We start from the raw sequence: 23,798 nt of genomic DNA, 5'->3' as shown, positions 1-23,798 counted from the left end.
CGAAGCTGGAGCTCCGTCAGGCCCCGTGAACCAGGAGGTGAGGGGGAGGAGCCAACTCCACAGCAATATCAATCTAGCGCTGAGGGCCCTTGAATGTGAAAGTCATTTAATAAACCGCCGTCACGTGGAACCAATTAGCAGCCGATGATAAATCCCTGGGCGGTCTTTAGATGGCGCTGCCGCGTGTTGACTTGAATGCCAGTGCCATAGATCATATCATCAGCTCCAGCACTGCACAACTCTCCAGAGGATCTGCGCACATTAAATCAGGAGGCGTGAACACATTTTCTTTTTTTCTTTTTAAATGGAAAGACTAAAGGCCATGACTGAAAAATCTGCAATAGAGGGATTTATTATGAACATCTTTCAGGTCACAGTCGTCCTGTCAGCCGCTTTGGAGGCCTTTATTTTTGTATTGCGGTCTATGGGGAAAACGTTTTTTGAGCCCAATGGGATTTTTTTTTTGCTGCTGTACCTCGAGTGGCCACTGGGGGAAGAAATGTGTGGCGCGTATTACTTTTTTTCTTTAAAAATATATTTTTCAATATTGTAATAAACAAACAAAGAGTGAAAATCTCTACACATCATCACTTTTCAAGTCTCGTTAGTAAAAAAAAACAAAAAAAAAAAAAAACGTGTTTTAGCGACTGCTCTGGGGGGCATGGCTGACGTCATGACGTAAGTTGGCACGACGTAAACCGTTCGGCGCAAAAATTCAAACGCTGGACCGGAAGGAGAGCCGCGAGCTCGCTGTTGTACTTGTGCGAAGTGAAACGGGTGAAAAGGCAGCCGTCAGGGAGAACACGCCGCACTCCTCCAGGTGAGTGGCGGAACATTTTCACAGGCTTCCAGGCGTCTGCGACCGTCTAATCAGCAAACGGGTGTGGACGGAATCACGTTAGCCCGTGCTTAGCCACGCTAGCTCTCTGGCGTTGTTATGCTAACTAGCGTTAGCTCCCCGAACCCCAGCCACTACCATGGTCTTTTGGTTCTGTTGGATTTGCCCATTAAAATTTTTTTTTTTTTTTTTTTTTTTTTTTTTAAAGTGACCTCGTTGAGGGAAACGATCTGCTAATAGTATAGACGCGTTAGTTGTGCATCTGTTGTGATGATTGTGTGCTCCGTGTTCCCGTCCGAGTCGCTTTCTGATGAAATCCTGAGTGAGCGGACCGATGCGGACTGACTGAGCTCCTTCTGTCCAGCTTTATTTATTTATTTATATATTTTTTGAAGCAAACTGCTGCATCGAATACTCAGAGACCTAAAAACAACAACAAAGTAAGTCTTATTGATCCTACTGAGGAAAGTTGACATGTTCGATTAGATTAGATTGAACTTTATTGATCCCAAATTGGGAAACAACACTGTTGCAGCAGTCAAAAAGCAATACAAAAAGTAAAAATAGAAGAATAAATATAAATAACCTATACAGTAGTTACAGTTAAAGGCTGGTAAAATTATACAGTAGTTACAAGATATACAATAAAATATTTTTAAAAATCCAGTCAATCGACGTACAACAAACCAGGGGCAGATGTGCAAAGGACAGTCACAGATGTGCAGAGGCAGGGATGAGCCAGGCTTTATAAACCACTTGTGCATTATTTGCCATTGAGTCCAGTTGAAAATGTCGTGGTGTGATTGTGTCTCAGCTGAGATGAGCGCCGCCTCCACACCGGTGTCCCGGCTCCGTCCCGGCTGGTCCACGTCCTGCCTGAGCACCAAGACCCAGTCTCCCGCCGGCTGCAGCTCGCCGCTGCTGGCCGCCTTCCCCGGCAATGACGACGAGCAGGAGCGGCGTCAGCGCCGCAGGTCGAGGGTCATTGACCTCCAGGCCGCCGCAGACTCCTCCTTCAATGACTCTGGATCTCACAGGTAGGTGATGCTTCAGGCCGGCCGGTCTCCATTGAACCTTTGTGTGTCCCGTCCCCCCCCCCCCTCCCCCCCGGAGATTAAAGATAATCCCACGTCTGTATGCAGCGCCACAGGGACGCCCGCCGCCGTGCCCAAGCTGTCCAACGCACAGATCTCAGAGCATTACTCCACCTGCATCAAGCTGTCCTCTGAGAACGTAAGTGTGTGTGTGTGTGTGTGTGTGTGTGTGTGTGTGTGTGTGTGTGTGTGTGTGTGTGTGTGTGTGTGTGTGTGTGTGTGTGTGTGTGTCTGTCTGTCTGTCTGTCTGTCTGTCTACAGCTGTGTTGCCATCACCAGTAGAATGGTGCAAAACATAAACATGGCAATAAAACCTGGTGATGGAAACCACTTGGAAAAACCTCTCCAATATGGCTCAAAGGTTCTGACTCTCATCAGGTGGTTTTCCACACAGATCCATATAGAGCTGGTGTTGTTGCGTTGCGATCAAGTGCAAATTGTCAATTATGCAAATTAGACAATGACGTCATTTGGCTACTTTCAGGACAGCCAATAGCGGCTTTCCTTACTGAGGAGTTGGCAACACTGATGCAGAGTGCTGAAAGAACACAAACAAACTGGAAGTTGTTGTTATTTGTACGTTATTATCCCCAGACCATGATTCTATCGCTCCGGCCCGCTGGGGAAGAGATTTTCCTCACTGTGGCCCGTGAACCAAAATGAGTTTGACACCCCTGGTATAGAGGAACATCGTTAAAGTGTCATGGAAACACTGTGTTCACATTGACACGTACACGGTCGCTGATCAGTGCAGTGTTGTCAAAAATATTGATATATCGATACTTAAAAGTGAAAACGGTCCGATATGACTTCTCCGTAGTATCAGTATATCGATGCTGTCTTTGTCTCTGGGCAGAAAATCACCACCAAGAATGCTTTTGGCCTGCACCTGATTGACTACATGGCCGACATCCTGAAGCAGAAGGACTCTGAGCTCACCAATTTCAAGGTGCGAGAGCTTCACAGCCGCCGCCTGCTGTTGCTGCTTGACGTTTCCTCAGGCAGCGTCGTGGCTGCTCGCCGGCAGAGCCACGGGGCCGCTGTCATAGTCGTCTTCTCGTTGTGAAGGTGGCGGCAGGCACCCTGGACGCCAGTACCAAGATCTACGCCGTGAGGGTGGACGCGGTCCATGCAGATGCCTACAGGGTGCTGGGAGGTCTGGGTGCTGAGACCAAACCTGGAGAAGGTAAGAACCTCTCCTGGTCCTCCTGTTGCGGTTGCTTGTTCTCTTTAGCTGTACCTGGTCTCCAACACGAGGGCTGTGCTGTCCCGTCTGTGTTTTCAGCCCACGCTGCTGCCGCAGGCGAAGAGGGCGGCGCCGGCGAGCCGGCCGAGTCCGAAGTGGCGGCCAAGCAGCCAAAGAAGAAGAGGCCTCCGAAGAGGACGGTGGAGCAGAACCTGAGCAACCTCAACAGTGCCGAGTCCGAGAGGAAGTGTGAGGTAGGCGGACGCAGCTTCAGGAGGTCTTCGTCGTCGTCTTCTTCTTCTTCTGCAGCGCTGCAGTCTGCAGCAGGGACAGGACGGACGGACGGACGGAGGGAGGGAGGGAGGGAGGGAGGGACAGACGGACCGGACGCAGCTTCAGGGTTTTTGTTTCTCCGGCCGGGTGTTCCGCCCTCTAAGAGCGCTTTGTTTTTGGGGGACCTTCCGAACTGGTGGAAGGTCTATCGAAGCGTCACTTTTATCTGGAAGCTGTGAACACAGGGCTAAGCATGAGGAGCCAGGTATATTATTTCCTGGAAGACGTGCAGAGTTTTCCAGAGTTGCTCTGGGATTCAAAATGAGCAAACTGAAAATCTTGGTCCTTCTTGCTGGTGCATCTTCGCCTCGCTTTCACTCCAACAGTCATTGCGTGACACGGTTGTTTTCATCCTCATCCTCCTCCTCCTGACAGTGGGGTGGTCCTCTCCTTTCAGGTGGACCCCATGTTCCACAAGATGGCCTCGTCCTTTGACGAGAGCAGCACGGCCGGAGTCTTCCTGCCGGTCCTCTTCAGCCAGGACAGCCGCTGCGAGCTCCTCTTCCCGTCCTACATGACGCTGCTGCAGTCCAGACCCGCCCACTCCCCCCCTCCTCCACAGACAGTCCCCCTGTCTCCCCCGTTCATGGGTGAGTGGGGGGGAAAAACTTCACATGGGTTTTCAATTCCGCAGCTTCTTACAGTGGAAACCTTGCTTTTTGTCCCGCTAGCTTCGCTACAGCATTCCCAGGAGAAGAGCGCCATCTGCCCCTCGCTGCAGGACTTCTCCTTCACCAGCTGGAACCCTGAGCAGGTCACACATTGCACGGCCCACCTCCGGCTCGGCCCAACGGTCTCCTCGAAGGTTCCCACTCACACTTTGTCCTCCTGCAGACCACCAACCAGTTCCTGGAGAAGATGAAGGAGGGCGAGCACGTGTTTGACGTCCACGCAGAGCTGGAGCCCGAACCCGAGGACGACGACGCTCCCGACTTTGACGCCGACTACGAGGAGGGCGAGGGCGAGGAGAGGAGCAAGGAGCACAAGGAGGGCTGCGAGTCGTCCGGCTCGGGCCACGCACGGTAAAGACGGAGAACATCTCAGTCTCTTCTCAGCTCCCCTGGCTGGAGAAGCTGTTTGGGCCCGTACGTGGTGTCTCCCCCGGTGATGTCACTGGGGGATCTCCTCCCTCCAGCAGCAGCAACCAGGAGCTGAAACAAACCACACCAATCTGCTTCCTTTCCTTTGTCTGAATGGCTCCCCCTGTTGGTGCGCTGTGTGTCTCATCAGGGACGTGATCTCCATCGGGGAGGGCGACATCGCCACCATGTGTCTGCAGCTGTCCTCACAGCCCCGCGAGTACTCCTACTTCAGCCCCAGGACCATGGCCGCCTGGGCCGGACCCGGATACTGGCAGTTCAAGCCCAAGCACAAGCGTGAGTGAAGCGAGGCAAAGCATGCTGGGTAGCCTCCAGTGGGGCATCCGACACCCAGCTTCCGCATCAGCTGGTGACACAGCAGGTGGCCAGCATACCTTTCAGTTTGCATGAATTGGTCACGAGTTAAATGAGAGGGAAACAGTGTGAAGGGAGGGACTAATGGATATGATGGATGGATGGATGGATGGATGGATGGAGTGATGGATGGATGGATAAAGAGTCAAAAGTACCATTTGATTTACCATAACCATCGTAAATAAGAACAAAGTTTCAACCAGGACATTTTTGTAGTTTTTCTTCCTTGGTTTTACACGTGTGCAATTCATCATCATCACCATCTTCATCATCATCATCATCATCTTCATCTTCATCACACACAGTTTCACATCGGAGTCACAAAAGTCTCAGAGAGCTGCAGAAAAAGTTGTATTGTTGTATTTGTGGCTCTAAGTTGGCAACGCTGCCCCCTGGTGTCCACAGTGGACCACCTGCCCGACAGGGAGACGAGGAAACGCAAACCCAAGAAGGCCTTCGAGATCGACTTCGAGGAGGACGTCAACCTCGACACGTACTTCCGCACCACCAGAGTGAGTGAGGGGGGGGGGCTTTCGGTGGGAGGAGCTTCAGGCAGGAAGTGCCGCGGCCGCGTGTCACTCACCAGCGTTGTCGTTCCTGCCAGGCGGCCACCACCAACAGCAAGTCGGCCCTCAGCGCCGCCAGCAAGAAGACCACCCTGCCGGCCGACTTCCAGTTCCCCCCGGAGTCGCTGTCCCAGCTCAGCCTCAAGCCGTCCGTCTGCGTGAGCGTCCCGCCGGCCGGCTCGCCGCCACCCCCTGCTGGCAGCTGCTGTCTCTGTGCGCGGCTCACCCCTCTGCTCTCTCTGATCTCCAGCTGAGGCAGGAGGCCCAGAAGAGGCTGTCGGGGGAGATGGGCGAAGGGATCGGAGACTACGACTACAACAACGCCAACGACACCGCCAACTTCTGCCCCGCCCTGGAGGTAGCGTCCCCTAGCTGCGTCCTCGGCGCTTTCCGAAGGCTAATCCGATCCGGCATTGGCACCGGGTTCCGATAGCTATGCTAGCGGCCGACAGTTTGGCCACGTGCTGCTGATTTCACGCTGCAGTGTGTTTTGCTGTGTGGAGACGCTTTACAACTAGAAACACACACATTTACGATGTTTGCAAAAAGACAACGTTATATTCCGAACTCCCTCGCAACGTTACAATGCCACGAATGTTAGCCAACATTTGGGAAAGCAAACGTAAAAGAAAAAGACCACAGTGTGTTTTTAGCTACAAGGGGGCAGGAAGACTGACGATGATAATAACCGCACAGCAGACGCAGCTCCGCTATCGGAAAAGTATCGGCAGAAATCCAAATTCGGGAATCGGGAACGGACCTGAAAAATGATTGGGCGAGTCTCTAACTTGGTGCCCTTTCTCCTCCCCTCCACAGGGGGGCGACAGCGACGACGACGCGGAAGGTTTCACAGGCTCGGACGGCACGCCGCCCTCTGGTGGCAGCTTACTGGCGCCGGCAGAGGGCGTGTCCACATACGGCGAGGAGGACCTGGTGCCGGAGCCGCACAGGGTGAGCAACCCGGTCCAGTGTGAGGAACCTGGTCCAGTGTGTTCTGGAGGAAAGAGAGCAAGAGCAGTTTGACGGTCAAAGATTTATTATTTGTCCCAGACACGGCAGTGGCAGAACCCAACATGCAAGGAAGGAATCAAGTGTGGCAATGCTGAACACTGTAATGTGATAGAATTAGTTGCAATCAATAAAATGCAAAAATATGACACCATACCATTATGATATAGAATAGTAACAATAATGATATTAATAAAAGTAATAGTAATCATGATAGCATCGGTAAAATAACAACAATAATAGTGGAAGTGGTGAGTATGGTTTAGTATAACATATATATAATATAATATAAAATCTAATACCCACACACACACACACACACACAATAATATAGTCACTATATATGAATTGACATTATTATGGGTGTTATGGTGGATTGTCCAGCTGCAACTGAAGAAGACGTTTGGCCACGTTTGCAACGTTCTCACCGCCTCTCCTGTGCCCGACAGGTCAACAAGATTGAGATCAACTACTCCAAGACGGCCAAGAAGATGGACATGAAGAGGCTGAAGAGCAGCATGTGGAGCCTCCTGACAGAAAGCCCTGGCAAGCCCAGAGAGGTGAGTGGAGGAGGAGGAGGTGGAGGAGGAGGTGTCAGAGGCCCAGGTGTCACTCCGCTGTCCCCTGCAGGAGGCGCTGCCCAAGGACCAGGCGGAGGTCTGTGGAGACAAAGTCTTCAGTCAAACCACCAAGACGCTGCTGCACAGGTAGGAACCGCCACCGGGGGGGGCGCCGGTGAGTCAGCCACGTGTTTCTCGCTCCTCCCTGACCTTCTCTTCCTCCTCCAGCCTGCCCAACGCCATGGCCCAGAACCTGTCGGTACCGCTGGCCTTCGTGGCGCTGCTGCATCTCGCCAATGAAAAAGTGGGTTTGAGCCGTAAAGCAGGAACACCTGCTGGGTTTGAATCAGCTGTGAGGAGTCACGAGTCAACTCTGGGACTCTCAGGCCTGAATCATTGCTAATCCATGTTTCCTGTTTCATTCTGCCGAACAGAACCTGGAGCTGGTGAAGGTGGACGACATGTCGGACATCATCATCAGACAGGGACAGTGACCGGCTCATGCTTTTCCTCCTCCTCCTCCTCCTCCTCATTTCTCCTAAATGTCTTTTAAAGGAAATACTGAGCGTAACCAGGAAATATTCACAGCTGGTGTTTGTTTTTATTGTTGTTATTAATGTTTCCTTTTGCTGTTCTGTCTTTTTCGCTGTTCGTCCTCTTCGTAGACTTCTCATCTGGAGAAGAAAGAACTACAACAGAGCTTTTTAAGAAATAAAAGCCTTTTTAAAAAAAAAAACAACAAACAGACGTGTTTGTGTTTATTTGGAGACGCAGCGATTCGGTCGCTCTGATTGGAGCTGCTGCTGTGTTCAGGTCTCAGCGGCGCCGGCAGACACCTGAGGAACTGGCCCGGCGGGCTGGGCGTGGTCCTGCTCTGATGTCACAACATCAGGTGGGAGGCGGCAATTTACCGGATGAGAGACTCTGAGAAATTCTGCTGTTTCCAGTGAGTGCAGGGAAGTGGAGGAGAATAAATAAATTCCATTTGAGTTCTGTTCTGATTGTCCTGATAACGGGTCTGGGTGCAGATCTATAAACTGCTTGGACTCCAGCGGGGTTGATCCAGTAGCAGTAGAACCAGACAAGCCGTGGAGGCTGCTGGAACATAATGGAACATCAGTGTCAGAATAAAAGAAGGAAATAAAACATTCCACTTTTTCCATCTCGTGACTCAGCCGTCGCGCACCTTGTTTAAGGAAGAAAAAAAAAAACATTTCGCATGACGTCATCTCCAGCGGCTCCTCCAGTGGAGGTGACGTCAAGTTGCTGTGCGCGACAATACTCAAAGGAAGTTGAGATGAGTTTTCAAAACAAAAGCAACAAAGATTTGGCGCCATGGTGTGGATGAGATTTTATCAATAAAACAGCACAAAGATATAAAACCCCGTTTATGAAAGTAGAAAGAGTTTAAAGCTTTGACGTGAATTGGTCTCATAGTCAATACAGATATATAATCACTGACTGCCATATACATCCACATGCATTCATCCAGAAGCGTCTCAGCCCCTTTTTCCAGGATAACCTCAAAGTCCAGTCCCTGGTAGTTATTTAACTTCATTGTGTGTTTATGACATAAAAACAGGTCAAAGTTAATTTCCCAAGTTAATAATGTTATGGTAATTCTGGAATGACATAAACCAGGAACTTGAAATGGTGATTTTATTTTTATTTGATTTGATTTATTTCGAACATGCAAGAAAGGAAAGAGAATTAAAAAAGATGCAAAACGAAATACACACAAGAAAATGAAAAATAAATAATAATAACAAAATATGTATATATAAATAAAACAGCAAGGTGAGAATAAGTAAGCAAACACCAGTGAAACTATAAGTCCATGTTCATGTTTGAAAGGGGGTAGGAAGAAGTAAGGACTTGTATATTCCTACCCCTGGACTCTAATAAAAATACACATTTATCAACTAAATTAAGTTTATATAACAGAAAACAACAGAAAACAACGCTAGCAGGTCTCAACACATACACATACACATACATGTGAAATAAAGAAATTGAACTTTTAAAAATGCCCCCCCGGCACTCTGGAGTTTGGAACTGTCGGCGTTTCAGTCACGGTGTTGTGTCGCTCATTTCCTCCAACTTGACGTCCGGGACGTGGACGAAGACGACGACGTTCAGTTGGAAGAAACAACAACAAGCAGGAAGTCAAGCCGAGCTGGAAACATTTGGGAATCGCATCTAGTCGAAGCTGCTGAACCACGAAGTGTGGGAGAACCGAGCCGAGCCGAGCCGAGCCGAGCAGGTGCAGAACAAGATGAACATCGATCCGGTAGGTTCCGACTTTGTGCGAGTGTGTTGGAGCCGAGCGCCAGCGCAACAGGTGCATTTCCAGGCAGCAGAAGTTCCGTCCCTGCGGAAAAGTGTCGGGAAAACATCGTTCAGCAGCGGCGCAGGAAGCAGGCAAACCCAATGAACACCACGACAGCCTTGTTTATGAAACTTTAATAATAATAATTAAAAAAAAATAATAATAATATTTTTTTTTAAATGTGGGGAAACTACAGTCTTCCTTCGAGTTCGGCTGAAGTTTAATTCTCCCGAAAGCTAACTTAGCGTGGATGCTAACGTTAGCCTCGTAGTTCGCCCTATAAAAACGTTTGTTTTTTTTTAAGCGTGGACCCATGTTAGCATCGTGAGACATATTTAGATGAAGTTGATGAGCTGTTTATTTAACACGACATTTATCACAACCTCTGGCTATTTGACCCATTTCTATTGATTAGCCCGCTAAGTGTCATGCTATCTTTCTTTTTCTTTTATTTTTTAAACAATGAGAGGCCAAGCTTGTTTGTTTAAACCTGCTTGTCTTTTTTTCCACGAGCCCAATAAACCTTCGACCTTCCAGCTTTCATGCTAGTTGTGAGTCACACAGACGCACTTTTGAAAGTTGTGTTGGGAATTTGATCGGGATGTTGATCTGTGTTTCCTGGACACGTGAACACTTTGAAAGGTCTGCAACACCGGTGTGGTGTCCCTACTGGTTTCCAATTTAACTGGTTTCCTTAACGAACAGCTGCAGGTGCGCTGGCAGCAGATTCGTCACAAATTCCCAAACATGCGGATGCACCACAGCGAATATGAAACGCACTCCATCCAGTGCGCAGTGCTCACTGCATCCACCGCAGAATGCAGATGTGGGCTGCGACTCTAAGACCGCCACTAATACGTTGAGCAGGTTTGTGGATGTGACGAAACTGCTTCTGGTGCCGCAAGCACATCTGCATTGGAAACCAGTTGGGACATAACACCGGTGTTTCAGAACCTTTAGAGTGTCCAGGAAACATCTTCTCCAGGGAGTTTCTGTAGGATCCACGGTGAAAATCATCTTAAATGCTGACCTGAGTGCAGTAAACGCATCTCTAATCTGCCCTGAGGCATCATGGGACGTCAGACTGGTGAAAAATGTTTTGGTTTTGTTTTTTTAGTGTGTGGTATTTAGACGGTGTTGTCCAGGAAAGCTTCACACCTGCTGAGAGGGGTCATGTTGTCAGTGTCCGTCGGTTTCCACAGCGACGGGACGGGGGTCCCGTCACTCTGAACGACACTGCCACCGGGTGGCCGTCGGGAGGAGCGCTTGTTTTCGGCGCTGGGGCAGACAGATCCTGTCATCTGATTGGCTCCTCCTCCTTCTATTTCTTCCTAAACAAGGCGGGACTTAATGTTAGCAGATAAACAACTTTGTGAAATGGCGCTGATGTCAATACTTTCCAATACTTTGACTTTGACTTTTGGTTTTTCATAGTCAGTGTCGGTGTGTCTGAATCCAGCAGCTTCAGTAACTGTGGCCAGGGAGGAATCAAACCTTAGAGACGAGTTCCAATCTCCAGGAGAAACTCACACTTCCAGCAGCTTGAACAGGGAGTTAGGATCCTGCTCCTCCTCCGGCCACCAGGCCGCTGTCACAGTGCCACACCGGGCCTTTAACTCGCAGGAGGAAGGAGCTGCATGTTGACGTAGGAAGTCAGCCGCCTCCAAGGTCACATGATCTGGAGGGAAACCCTGCAGGACAAAATCACCAGAGGAGAATAAACGGAGAGGATGGTGGAGGAGGTGATGTGATGGAGGAGGGGGAGGGGCCGGGGCGGGGACTGTTTCCTGGTTGCATGTGCAGCGTTGACTCATGGGAGATTTGAAGCGACGTCCAGTAGAGTGGAAAGACAGAAGGTAGTCAGAAGGTCCAGGAGATGAAGGTCTTCCTGTGCACTGTGGTGAGACGTACAGGTGTCAACTGACCTCCAGGCCTCCGTCTCTGTCTGTCTGCAGGAGTGGGGGGAGGCAGGGGCGGAGCCACAGGCGGCGCCCCCTAAGGACAAGGTGCAGGTCCTGCGGGATCAGGTGGACGGCGTGAAGCAGGTGATGACCGACAACGTGGACCGGATCCTGGCCCGAGGAGAGCGACTGGACGACCTGATGGACAAGACCCATGACCTGCAGGACGGGGTGAGTGTGTGTGAGCGTGTGTGTGTGTTTGTGTGCAGAGAAGGTGGAGGAGGCGGGACCAATGACATCACCTGTGTCTCAGACACGCCCACACCCCCAGACTCCAAGATGGCTTCCATTCATTTCAGTGTAGCTGCTCAGCCAGCTTTGTATTGCACTCTATTGGGAAAATGCTGTTTTTTTTTTGTTGCAGTACCTCAAGTGGCCACTGTGAGAAATTGGCTTGCCACCATATTGCCAGTCCAGTACCCAGTTTTAGGCTGTGTCTCAGTTCAGGTTCTGCATCCTTGAAGGCTGCATTTGAAAGGAAGTCCTTAGGACGCTCCCAATACTGGGAATGCTCCCTCCTGTTAGCACCAAGGCTGCACCGCTACTATCCTTCACCTCCTTCTATATCCTAGGATGCTTTGCCTGCTGCTGCAAAGCATCCTGGGATCCTGGGAAGTCGGCTGAAATTAGCGCCATCTACTGGCAAAGACACCACGTATAAATTGAAGTATATTCAGTTTTCAACGCAGGGTTTTAGCTCTTAGAACCACCCAGAACCACCCAGAACCACCAGGGTGTTGAGCTCTTTATTGAAATGACTGTGAAAACACTGCAAACAGGGTCCTCCATGTTTGCAGTGTTTTCACAGTCATTTCACTGCAGCTGCTTGACGACTGACTGACTGACTGACTGTTGATATCCTATAGTAAAAGTTGTCGGGCCAGATTAAAAAGCTTGGCGGCCCGCCTGCTCTAACTCCTGTTGCCGTACTTTGGCCCCGCCTCCTCTAACATCTGGTGCCGCCCTGTCCCCCTCCAGGCCCAGCACTTCAAGCAGACGTCCCACAAGGTGGCTCGCTCCTACTGGTGGAAGAACGTCAAGCTGGTGGTGGTGATCGTGGTGGTGGTCCTAGTCATCATCCTGATCATCGTGCTGCTGGCCACCGGGGTCATCCCCGTCAGCAGCCCACTGCCGCCCGTGCCCACCATCAAGCCCTAGATGCCCCGCCCCCACCCTCCTGTCTACTGCAGGCCCTGCCCACCTTCTTCCTCTGTCTGTACTGGGTGGTTGATGGAACGGTTCTGGAAGCGGTTCCAGCTGCTAGCGTCCCTCCTGCAGCAGGCCTCCGCCCCTCCCCCTCCCTCTGATTGGCTCGCTCGGACCAGCTCGGCCGAGTGTGCGTTTAGTTGTTACTAACTTGTTGTCTAAAGTTCAACGCAATCGTTTCCTAAAACTTGAATCACTGCGGAGCATCGATGGTTGAATGTATCCAGTCGGCGCCGTTCTCGCTTCTCCTGGGAACTTTACTGTAGACGTTTCTACACAACTTTGGTCACTTTTTTTTTTTTTTTTTTTTTTTGTGCTCTACAACACTGTTGTGACGGCAGCTTGTGGGTCTTTGCTTCCTGGCGGTGTTTCTGTTGTGTTGGGTTTCTGGGCTGCAGCTGCTGGAGGATCAGGCTGTCTCAGTCAACCAGCCCCCTCCTCTGTGGCGGGGTGCCCCCTGCTGGCCGGCATCCATCACAGCAACTCTCTGGGTTGTGCTGTTACACTCTGTCTCTCCATGTGGGGGCGCTCTGCCTGCTCTGTAAATAGTTTCCTCACTGGATGTATACAAGAGAATCTCTTTCTTTTAGACTCTATTTATTTAACTCTGTCTCATGCTTGCTTTGCTAACGTGTTCACACTTCCTGTCTGCATGTTTTTCATCTGTTTTGTTTTTCCTCTTTTCTGTGTCATCATTATTATTATTATTATTATTATTATCATTATTATTATTGTCATTATTATTATTATCATTATTATAATTATCATTATTAATCCTCATCCTGAAACCCACATGAAGGACCGGAGGTGTCATGTTTTGTCTCTTTACCTCGATGATTGACGGTATTTAATGCTTCCAGATACAAAATAAAATTTTAGTATTTACTGTTGTGATCATTTCTGCCACCAGATGGCGACAGTGTACCGAGGGGGTCAGAGTGGGAGGTAAATGTCATTCTGGGCGGGAAAAACCAATCGTTGTGAAATACTGTCAAAGTTTAAAGTGAGGAATAAAGAAGAGGAAGTGATGAGCAGCAGGACACCTGGGCTGTGTCCCAATCCAGGGTCTGCATCCTTGGAAGGAAGCGTCCTCCGTCTGAAGGAAGCGTCCTCCCAAGGACCCGGCCCAGAAGGACCGACCCAAACCCCACCTCCCCGGTAACCACACTGGACGGTCTAGCCTTGGGCGTATCTCCTGGTTGCGTCACCGCCGATCCCTCCTGCTGGCCAACCCCGGAAGTGACGTTTTCATAGCATCAAGCTAACCATTGGTCCACCATCTAACGATGGCGTTGGATGGTCAAATCAGTAAAAACCCTGCGTTAAAAACTGAATATTTGATAAGAAATTTCAATACTTAAATGTATAGGTCGTGGCTTTGCCAGTAGATGGCGCTAATGTCAGCTGACTTCCCAGGATGCTTTGCAGCAGCACACAAAGCATCCTGGGATACAGGAGGTGAAGGATAGTAGCGGTGCAGCCTTGGAATGGGCTAATAGGAGGACGCATTCCCAGGATGCATTTGGAGCGTCCTTCCGACTTCTGGGAATTGGGAGGAGCCTTCCTTTCAAATGCAGCCTTCAAGGATGCAGACTGGATGATCACTTACACACACACACACACACACACACACATACACACACAACTGCTTTCCAGCTTCTCCTTTTTTATCACCAACAGCAACTTTGGGCACAAATCCACCTTGTGAGATTGATCCTGAAGGGGGCGCTATGACCAGTCCTGGCTCTGATCACTACTGTCTATACATGAATACTACTAAGTCAACTATAAGTAGAGTCGATACATCGCAAGAAGATTAGAAACAAAATGAAGTGGGTTCAGAAGAGGGCGTGGTACCTGCAGGTACCTGCAGGGCACCTTGTGAGCTGAGCGTCCGCCTGCACATTTCTGCGGTGACGTCATCGGGATCAGGACGAAGTGGCGGCGGCGCCAGCTACAAACCTGCAAAACCGGCGCGTCGGGTTCTTGTCAGTCCACTTCACGGGCGGAAGTGAAGCAGCAGCCTGGAGATGCCGACGGCTTCCTGCAGCTCCTGAGTCATCACGGCGGGAAGGGAAGCCGCCTCACAACTCCCTGAACACGAGTCAGAATCTGTGATTCCCAGCGGCTCCAACCTGCGGCTGCACAACAACAGAAATATTCACTGTTCATGTTTACTCACACTGCTGGAAAACAAAACGTCATGACAACGCCTGAGTCCAAAGTCATGATTAACCGAATAGGAATTAGAAAAACAACAAAACATTTTATACTCTTTTTCATTATGTTGACATTTCTTTCTTGTAGTTTGCTGGAGTTGCCAGCAGATGGAAACAGTGAGTGAGTCCCAGTGCGCCTCAGACCTGCGTGTGTGTGTGTGTGTGTGTGTGTGTGTGTGTGTGTGTGTGTGTGTGTGTGTGAACGAGCTGCAGCTGTGGAGTTTCATGTAAGTAAACATTCAGAGACCGATCAGCTGTTCAACACAGCAGAGTTTTTTTCTTTTTGTGTTCTTTTAAACGCTGATTTCTGTGAGTCGTGGTGAAAACATTGACAAGTCTTCATTGCCAATGGCTTGGGGGAGAGGATTCGTGCTCACGGTCGTTCAGCAGCAGCTGGTCACCACATGACATCTGGAACTTGGAGAAGCTTCTGAGGAAGAAACTGTCAAGTATCTAAACCCATTCCCTGTCTGTTAGATAGGAGACGAACATGGATGCAGTTTAGATATGTAAAATCTAGAACCTGTGATTGTCTCCTCAAGGGTTCCTAACACCGGCTGTCTGCTCTGGAATGAGATGTGAACTGTGAGAACCCTGCGGCTCTACCAACAGGTCAGGACAGGTGTGCAGCGGCCCACATGGAAGCCAGCTGACGCAAGCAACACAAGAAGATAGCAGGCGTTCACAGCTGGACTCTTATGAACTGACGAGCATCAGTCACAAGATGGATGGATGGATAGATAGATAGATAGATAGATGGATAGATGGATAGATAGATAGATGGATAGATACACCACCTGCAACCTCTCATTAGTCCAACAAATTGTGCATTGGTTCAACCTCCCCTCCCCCAACCCTAACCCTAACCCAACCCTAATGTGAGGTCGGACCAATGGGCAGTTCTCTTGTTCAACGTCCTCCTCTCCTGTCTGCAGCCAATGGCAGAGCCAGCCTTCTTCATCACTTTGTTCAGTCTGCTGGTGTGACTGGCTGAGAGACCACAGAGGAGAAGAGGGTGCTGGCCACCACAGTCTGCTGGAAGATCTCCAGCATCTTGCTGCACACAGAAGGATCTCAGCTTCCTCAGGAAGTTCCCTTTGTTTGAAACGCTTGAGTTTGCGTATACCCTGCAGACCACACCACTGCGAGCAGGTGGGAGGTGGCCCCGCCCCCCTCTGGTCAGACCCCCGCTGTGTTTATCCAACAGGGGCTGAGGGAGTGGAGGACACACAAGCAGGTTTTGACAACAAGCAGCGGCTCAGACAGTCAAACAGTCGGACGCTCAGACAGTCGCTCTGACAGTCGGACGCTCAAACAGTCGCTCTGACAGTCGGATGCTCAGACAGTCGCTCTGACAGTCGGACGCTCAGACAGTCGCTCTGACAGTCGGACGCTCAAACAGTCGCTCTGACAGTCGGACGCTCAAACAGTCGCTCAGACAGTCGGACGCTCAGACAGTCGCTCTGACAGTCGGACGCTCAGACAGTCGCTCGCTCTGGGAAACAGGCGGCGACTCGTCGGGACGTGAGGCTTCGCCGGGTCGCCGTGGTGACCGAGCTGAGCGGAGCTGAATGGGCTCTTTGTGCTCCCAGTGCTCCCATTGTGCAGAAATGGACCCAGTGTGACGGGCCAGAAGAATGTCGGCAGAACCGGCAGCATGGAGCCGATGATGCCGTCCGGAAGTGAGGGTCAGCAGACAAAGCCTCGGCTGAGCAGACCTGGCCTGAGTCACACTGCACTCCGCCCTGCACCGCTAGTGGCTAACAGCTAGCAGCTAACTGCTGCTGAGTCAGCGCCAGGGAAGTGGCCGGTCATGGTGACTGACCTTTGACCTCATTCAGCCCATCGAGCAGGAGGCCCCAGCATGTCTCCAGTTTTCCAGTGGAACTCCAGTGGAGCACTACCACTGCTACCACTGCTAATACTACTGCCAGTAGTAGCAGTGGTAGTTTACTAGTGTTATTTCTAGACAGTTGTATAGATGTTAGATATCACAATACACATGTAGGCATGTTTGTGTGTATGTTTGCATAGGTACAAATCGTATTATATAGATGTCTATGTAGTACATGTATATTATGACTCTATTGATACATATATGACATATATATATATATATATATATATATATATATATATATATATATATATATATATATATGTATATATATATATATATTGTGTTTTGTTGTGTATATGTGTTAAAAACATGTCTATGAATGATATGTTTTGGGTACATGTTTACAATATATTTGCATGCATGTAAAAGCAGAGGATTCAGTGTCTTTTAGTCGACTCATGAGAAACTGTTGTTGTTGTTGTTGTGGGAACATTCTTCTATTTTTCTGTCTTTGCACATGTTGGAAATAAATTCACGCGTTGGTTCGTTGGTTCGTTCACTCCACCGCACGGCCTGGGTCGCCTGCCCAGCACCTCTGCCCGATCGGGCCAGCAGGGGGCGACCGGTTGATGACGGGAGTCGCTGAAATGATCATAAAGCTGTCATTTATCAGCAGGAAGTTTGCACGCCGCTGCTTCAAGCCGACAACCACCGCACGCTCGCACAGGGAAAGTGTGCGACTTCCACCACTTCCTGTTTTTCACACGTTTTCAAACTTGCAAGACTTGCGGGTCACCTTGCAATTATTGATTGACTTCCTGTCACAGCACAGAGAGCGGCAGCGGCGGCGATTTAGAAATTTTAAATTGTTGTCGTATTTTCCGTTTGTCCTCCAGTTGTGTTGCTGTTGTGGATCTGCTTTCAAATAACAGCGGGAATTTTCAAAGAATGGACGGAAATGTGGAGCGAGAAACAAATTGTGAATTTTTTTTTTAACTCCGCCTCTCTGCAGCAAAACAACACAACACGACATGACACGACACTGCTTGTGGAAACTATGTTGATTGTGTGAGTGACACAGTGGAGTTGTGTTGTCAGTCTGTCAGCTCCTTATCATAAATGTGACCACAACACACCCACATGCAAGGAAGACACACACACACACACACACACACACAGTGTGTCTGCGGCCGACCTTCTCTTGCAGTCAGGTGACGACGTGCAGAAAACAACACAAACAATAGAAGCAAAAACATTCATAATGCCTGAACAGCAACAGCAGGGTTTGTGCAACGACAACACAAAGTTGTGGGTTGTTGTGGGTCTCTGAGGGCTCTGCAGGGCTCTGGGCCTAAACAGATCAGGAAATGTCATTTCGAGGTCTGAGCTGCGTTGTGCTGCGTTCGCTGACCGTTGGAAATTTCTTCATTAACGCAAAGGTTGAAAGTGTAGACGAGGGCAGAACCAGAGAGACATAAACATCCCAATTTAATCACAATATTAATACATCTCTGCTGACCAAGCAGATGCACTAGTGGTAAACTAGTTTCTCTCACTAAACCCGACCGACTGTGAACGCCCCGGCAGTGATGTACAAATTCTGTTGCGAGGCAGCAGGTGTTAATAAAGTCAGAGAGAGCTACAAACTGGAGAATACTAAAATTTGGCCCACTGGTTCACATGGAGAGGAGGGACCTGCAGTGCAAGCAGCCAGCAGGGGGCCCCACAACGTCTTCTCATGGTTCAGTAAACAGGATCACTGGGCTACAACACTCATCAACCAATAGCAAGCAACCTTTCTCACAACTCTGATGCTTTCCAACTACACAAACAATACATCAATTATTAACACTGAGGTCATTAGAAAACAGTCCAGCTGTTCACAAACAGTCCAGCTGTTCACAAACAGGCCGGAGTGTCACTGCTTTTTATTTTATTTTATTGTTATATTGTTGAAGGGCGGTGGTGAAATGACATCATATCTCTCATATCAAGGGTCACGGGTTCACACACACACACACACACACACACACACACACACACACACACACACACACACACACACACACACAGAGGACCGAGACTGTCGGTGCTGCTGTCAACGTTTAGTGTTTCAATAAAGCTTTTTCAAAAGTTTCAACAGTTTGAGCAGCGGAAGTTGTGCGAGTTTTGATTGAACGCAGGTTTGTTTCCTGGACGCCGTGAAAAACAACTTTCTGTTCTGCTCGAGGACGGAAACACGGCACAACACTGTCGCAAGTATATTTTCGGCAGACGTCACATGACCACGCCCCCTAACGCGGACACACACACACACACACACACACACACACACAGGGCAGTCACTCAGCCGAGCGGCAGATCGGAGTTCACGGAACCGATACGCATAGAGGACACCGGGCCGAGAGTCTCCGAGCAGCGAGTCGGAACCGGACCTGGACCGGCTGTTGATCACTTCAGTCCGAGTGAAAGTTAGTGGACTGTTTCCAGGCCGAGCTGACAGCGAACGCACCGCGGGGCGAGACCGGAGCAGCATGGTGAGTAACTGGGTTCGGAACCTACGAGGCTCTGGAGGTTCTGAAAGTTCTGGAGGTTCTGAAGGGGCCGGGTTCCGCCTCTTGTCCGGGTCAAAGCTGTCGAGCGACGCTGAGAGTCGCAGTTTAACTCGGTGGAAACTCGAAGCCGCGGAGGCGGCGGAAATCAAAAGGGAAAGCAAAGCGCGAGTACACCGTAAGTGAGCAGGTGTCCTGCTGAGACCCGCTGAGGTCCAGGGAGACCCCTGAAGGAGGTCAACAGGTGTCCGGGTCCAAAGGTCCCGACCACCTTTCACAACACTGCGGCTCGGACAAACTCGGTGAACCAATCGGAGGAGGAAATCTGAGCTGTCAGCACCGGAGGTGGGCGTGGCCTCGGGGACGTGCCAGGTATGTTGCTGGTGAAGGAAGGAAGGAAGGAAGGAAGTGGGGGGTGGGTAGGGGGCAGCACTTCCGGTTCTGCTGCTCAATGTTTCGCGAGCTGAAGGACCTGCTGGAGCTTCTCAGCAGCTCCTGGACGGGTCAATCAGAGCCGCTCTGACTCCACCTTCACCACCACCACCACCACCTTCATCTTCATCATCATGGTGATGCAGCCGCTCAGCCAGAGCAGCCTTGTTTTGTTCTGTCTCTGCGTTTCCTCTTCCTGTCCACCTCTGAGGTGGTGGCTTCCTGTCAGGGGCCAAGGTGAAGGAGAACGCTGCCGTGTGAGAACATCCTGCCACCGGTCCAGCCAGGCTGCAGCCACCAGACACTCTGAGACGCTCTGACACACTCTGAGCTGCAGCTGCTGCAGCTGCTGCTTGAAGAACGTGCTGATCTTCTCAGGCTGGATTTCAGATTGTTGCTTCGTGATCGTTGCACTCTCCCGGGATGAGAAACCACAACAGGTTCTGGGAATCAGCCCCCTGTGATGTCACAAATGGCCCTGATACCGCTCCCTTGTTAGTTCCCACACCCCCGGTCAGGTGTTGGCTGCAAACACAGGGCTCAAGCTGCTCCACTGCGGCCCAGGATGGAGGACTGAAGACCTGAGCAGTGGGACCCTGCCCCCTGTCCTTCAGCACTCCTACATACTTCTTACATACAGTCACTGTCCACACGAGGGCGCTGTGACTGATGAAGAGGAGTTCACTTCCTGTCCAGTCTCAGGTTTTTCTCTCCAGAAACTGTTGTCACCTTCCAGCAGCTGATCAGTGGCTGCATATTAACACTACTAACACTAGGCCAAGTCAACTAAGTCTCAAGAGTGCCCCCTGGTGGCCGTCTGGCAGACTACAACCACTCCTCACCGACTGATCTGTTGATTGGTTGATTTATTGTTTCGTTGGTTTGGTTGGTTTGCTGCTGTTGAGTGCAGTTGTGAAACACTGCAGTGAATTTGAAGTGCAGTGATTCTTCTTCTTGGCTGTGTTTGGAAGAGGCCCGAGTGCTCACTAGTGACACCCAGTGGTGACTCTGGCCAAATCTCTGCACTTCACCTGCATGTGAAGACCTTGCTGCGATGGTAAACAGTTTCCTAATGAGAGGAAGGCAACACTCAGGTGAACACACTGGCTGACGCAGTCATGTGACTGGCTGGTTATTGCCACAGCAGCCAAACACAAACGGTGAGACTCAGCGACAACCTGCACCAGCAGGCCACACTAATTCCTCCAGCAGCAGCTAGTTAGCTGTTAGCCGTTAGCCCGACAAAGCTTCTTCAGTTTCTGTGGGAGACCAGGCTGCTTGGTTGATCTTTGAGTGACAGCCTGGTGGCAGTGATGGAAACAAAGACTTGGAAATGACAGCGGCTGGTCAGAAGTTTCTGCTTTTGCCCTGAGACTCAATATAATAATAATAATAATAATAATAATAATAATAATAATAATAATAATAATAATAAATTTCATTGATAATGCACTTTACATTTAATCAAGTGCTACAGAGACAAAGGCAATAAATAAAAATAAAAACAGTTCAACTAAAAGCTGTTCTAAAAGGTGGGTTTTTAGGTTTCGCTTAAAAACATCTGCAGTCTGTGAGGCCCTCAGGTGGTCGGGAAGCGACTTCCACAGTGTGGGGGCCGCAGAGCTGAAGGCCCGGTCCAATGGTTTCTGGGAGTTCATATATTTGTGTAGTAATACAGTGAATGCAGCCTTAACAATACTGTTGTCGTGCGACATGTGAATGCAATGCAAACCATTTCAATGTTCTGTCGACGATGTGATGAAGTGAAATGAAGTGTGTGGCACAGTTGCCAGAAGAACTCTGAATATTCATAACAATAGCAGCAATGCCATTGAAAGTGTTGCCAGGAAGAAAACATCCATTCTGAATTTGACTTGTGTTCTAAAAACATGAGAACAGGAAGTGCAACTGCTGCTCTCCCTGTTCTCATGAAACATTTCTCACCAGAAGTGAATGTCAGCACTGAAGTGTGTGTGTGTGTGTGTGTGTGTGTGTGTGTGTGTGTGTGTGTGTGTGTGTGTGTGTGTGTGTGTGTGTGTGTCCGGGGACAGCAGAACGGGAAGAGCCGGCTGCAGCAGACCCAGGAGGACGTGGAGGAGGTGAAGGAGATCATGTTGGACAACATGGCCAAGGCCAACGAGAGGTCGGGGAAGCTGGAGGACCTGGAGGACCGGGCGGAGGAGCTGAAGGAGAGGGTGAGACAAGCAGGGAGACTGGCGGAGGGATAAAGAGTGGGGGAGGGTGTGAGTGGGGGAGGGTGTGAGACAGACGTGTGGAAAACCACCTGATGAGCGTCAAAACCTTTCAGCCATGTGTAGGTTTGGCACAGTTCTAGCGGTGGTGGGAACGCAGCTCCAGGCAGACAGACAGGTTGGTCTGATGTAGAGACCACGCCCCCTGCTGGCGATGTCAGACTGGACGATCTGGTTTCCAGCGGCAACGGTACGCGCTAACATGCTGACAGTGCGCTAACGGGCCAGTCAGATCATCAGCGTCCAGCTGAAGACCTCCAGGAGATCTTCTGTCAGATCATCAGCATCCAGCTGAAGACCTCCAGAAGATCTTCAGTCACATCATCAGCATCCTGCTGAAGACCTCCAGAAGATCTTCTGTCAGATCATCAGCATCCAGCTGAAGACCTCCAGGAGATCTTCAGTCAGATCATCAGCGTCCAGCTGAAGACCTCCAGAAGATCTTCTGTCAGATCATCAGCATCCAGCTGAAGACCTTCAGGAGATCTTCCTTCACATCCCGCTGGTGTCTGAGCAGCTTGACCTCCCAGTGCAGCCACACAGCTCCCGGTCCTGGCACGTCTAGATATTCCAAGCAGGAAACGTCAAGCTGATGTCTATGAATAGACACTAGGTGGAGCAGGAGAGGAAAACAAATGTACATTTGACATCCTGATTGTGTTTTATGGAGCTATTTGTGGAGAGGTATTTCCTATTGTTCAGCCCAGATGAATGAGCAGCGGCGGCGGCGGCGGCGGCGAGCTGCTTTCTCTCCCTGGCTGGTCCAGGACGTGCCAGCAGAGAAATGTCCGTCCGGAGGTCAATAGGGGGGGGGGTCGCAGCGTTCCCACGTGTCAGCTGACCTCAGTTACATCATAGGGAGGCGGCGCCGTGTCCACCAGCAGAAACTCCAGCTGCGTTCCCAACACCCCTACAACTTTAGAAAAGCTAAAGAAAATATCATTCTTTCATGTGGTCATTTGGTCCTATCAGCTGTGGATGGCACCTGGAGTGAGGGGGGGAGGGGGGGTTTGTGGGGGGGAGGGGGTGGGGTCGAGGAGTCGGGGGTTTGGCAGTTTGGAAGCTCAGGAGGTTTTTTTATTCTGATGATGTGATCCAGGGACGCTAGAGGTGGGAAAGTGTGAGGTGTTTGAAGTCCGGTGGAGACCTGCTCTCAGTTTCCTATTACCCCCCCCACACACACACACACTACCCCCCACTACCCCCCCGGCAGGGCCGAGTGTTCCAGAAGAAGACCCAAACGCTGAAGCAGAAGAAGCGCTGGGAGAACCAGAGGATGAAGGTGATCATCATCATCGTGGCGGTGCTGGTGGGAGCTGCGGTCCTTGGAGGCATCATCTACGCCATCGTCAGCAGCTCAGGAGGACAGTAGCTGGTCCGTGGCTGGGGGGGCGGAGCCAAGAGGAGGCCGGAGCTCCGCCCACGCTGTCTGCTCTTTATTTATGGAACTGTTGGGTCCCTCAGCGGCGGGTTTTCAGTTGACATGGTACCAGTGGTGCAGGCCTGCCGTCAGGCTCTGGGCCAGAACCTCGGTGTAGAACTGGGTCAGGTCTTCATCATCATCTTCATTATCTTCATTATTAGTCTAACTCCAAAAACTGTCTAACTCCAAAAACTGTAACCAACTCTTTCATTCTGACCTTTAACCACTGAATCTGCTGCTGCTCTGGAGGAGCTTCGGCTGCCCTGAAGGTCTCAGCCACCGCACAGGTAGAGGAGGAGCAGGAGGAGGAGGAGGAGAAGAAGCTGCCATCGGCTGATTGGACAGAGAAAACCAAGACAGTCGGGTTGAATAGTTTTAATCTGTTGAAATAGGAAAATTACCCCTAAGAAAAACAAACAACCCCCTGTCTCATTAAAACAAGTGTGCTTGAAACTAAAGAAGCTGTTTCAAATCTCTTCTGTGCATCGTCGTCAAAACGAAGCTGCAGTGAAGGTCAACACTGCCCCCTGCTGGCTGACACAGCG

General features: G+C 50.2%; 3 protein-coding genes across 4 annotated transcripts; all 3 read left to right on the top strand.

Annotated features, from left to right (window-relative positions):
• The first annotated feature begins 669 nt into the window (after positions 1 to 669).
• On the top strand, positions 670 to 7,782 carry ncaph (non-SMC condensin I complex, subunit H). The gene is made up of 18 exons (XM_076023020.1): positions 670 to 820; positions 1,653 to 1,875; positions 1,981 to 2,071; positions 2,789 to 2,881; positions 3,001 to 3,118; positions 3,218 to 3,372; positions 3,849 to 4,041; positions 4,123 to 4,205; positions 4,286 to 4,473; positions 4,682 to 4,827; positions 5,311 to 5,417; positions 5,510 to 5,629; positions 5,722 to 5,829; positions 6,288 to 6,422; positions 6,929 to 7,039; positions 7,110 to 7,186; positions 7,268 to 7,343; positions 7,474 to 7,782. The coding sequence occupies exons 2-18, from the start codon at positions 1,658 to 1,660 to the stop codon at positions 7,531 to 7,533; spliced, it is 2,079 nt and encodes a 692-aa protein (XP_075879135.1). The 5' UTR covers positions 670 to 820; positions 1,653 to 1,657; the 3' UTR covers positions 7,534 to 7,782.
• A 1,377-nt stretch (positions 7,783 to 9,159) lies between these two features.
• On the top strand, positions 9,160 to 13,420 carry vamp8 (vesicle-associated membrane protein 8 (endobrevin)). The gene is made up of 3 exons (XM_076023017.1): positions 9,160 to 9,329; positions 11,324 to 11,500; positions 12,308 to 13,420. The coding sequence occupies exons 1-3, from the start codon at positions 9,315 to 9,317 to the stop codon at positions 12,485 to 12,487; spliced, it is 372 nt and encodes a 123-aa protein (XP_075879132.1). The 5' UTR covers positions 9,160 to 9,314; the 3' UTR covers positions 12,488 to 13,420.
• Positions 13,421 to 18,945: 5,525 nt separating this feature from the next.
• On the top strand, positions 18,946 to 23,714 carry vamp5 (vesicle-associated membrane protein 5). 2 transcript variants are annotated; one of them, XM_076023019.1, is made up of 3 exons: positions 18,946 to 19,131; positions 21,633 to 21,773; positions 23,044 to 23,714. In XM_076023019.1, exons 1-3 carry the CDS (start codon positions 19,129 to 19,131, stop codon positions 23,200 to 23,202), a joined length of 303 nt encoding a protein of 100 aa, XP_075879134.1. In that variant the 5' UTR covers positions 18,946 to 19,128; the 3' UTR covers positions 23,203 to 23,714. The 2 variants fall into 2 exon arrangements, with proteins under 2 accessions (XP_075879134.1, XP_075879133.1); XM_076023018.1 differs by having other exon boundaries at positions 21,630 to 21,773.
• The last annotated feature ends 84 nt before the right edge of the window (positions 23,715 to 23,798 follow it).

The sequence above is a fragment of the Nelusetta ayraudi genome, unplaced genomic scaffold (assembly GCF_046127955.1).
Source record: "Nelusetta ayraudi isolate G7.1 ecotype Tasmania unplaced genomic scaffold, CSIRO-AGI_Nayr_v1 ptg000014l, whole genome shotgun sequence".
Lineage (NCBI taxonomy): Eukaryota > Metazoa > Chordata > Actinopteri > Tetraodontiformes > Monacanthidae > Nelusetta > Nelusetta ayraudi.
The sequence above is the reverse complement of the archived record's forward strand: the minus strand, read 5'-3'. Positions and strand labels throughout refer to the sequence as shown.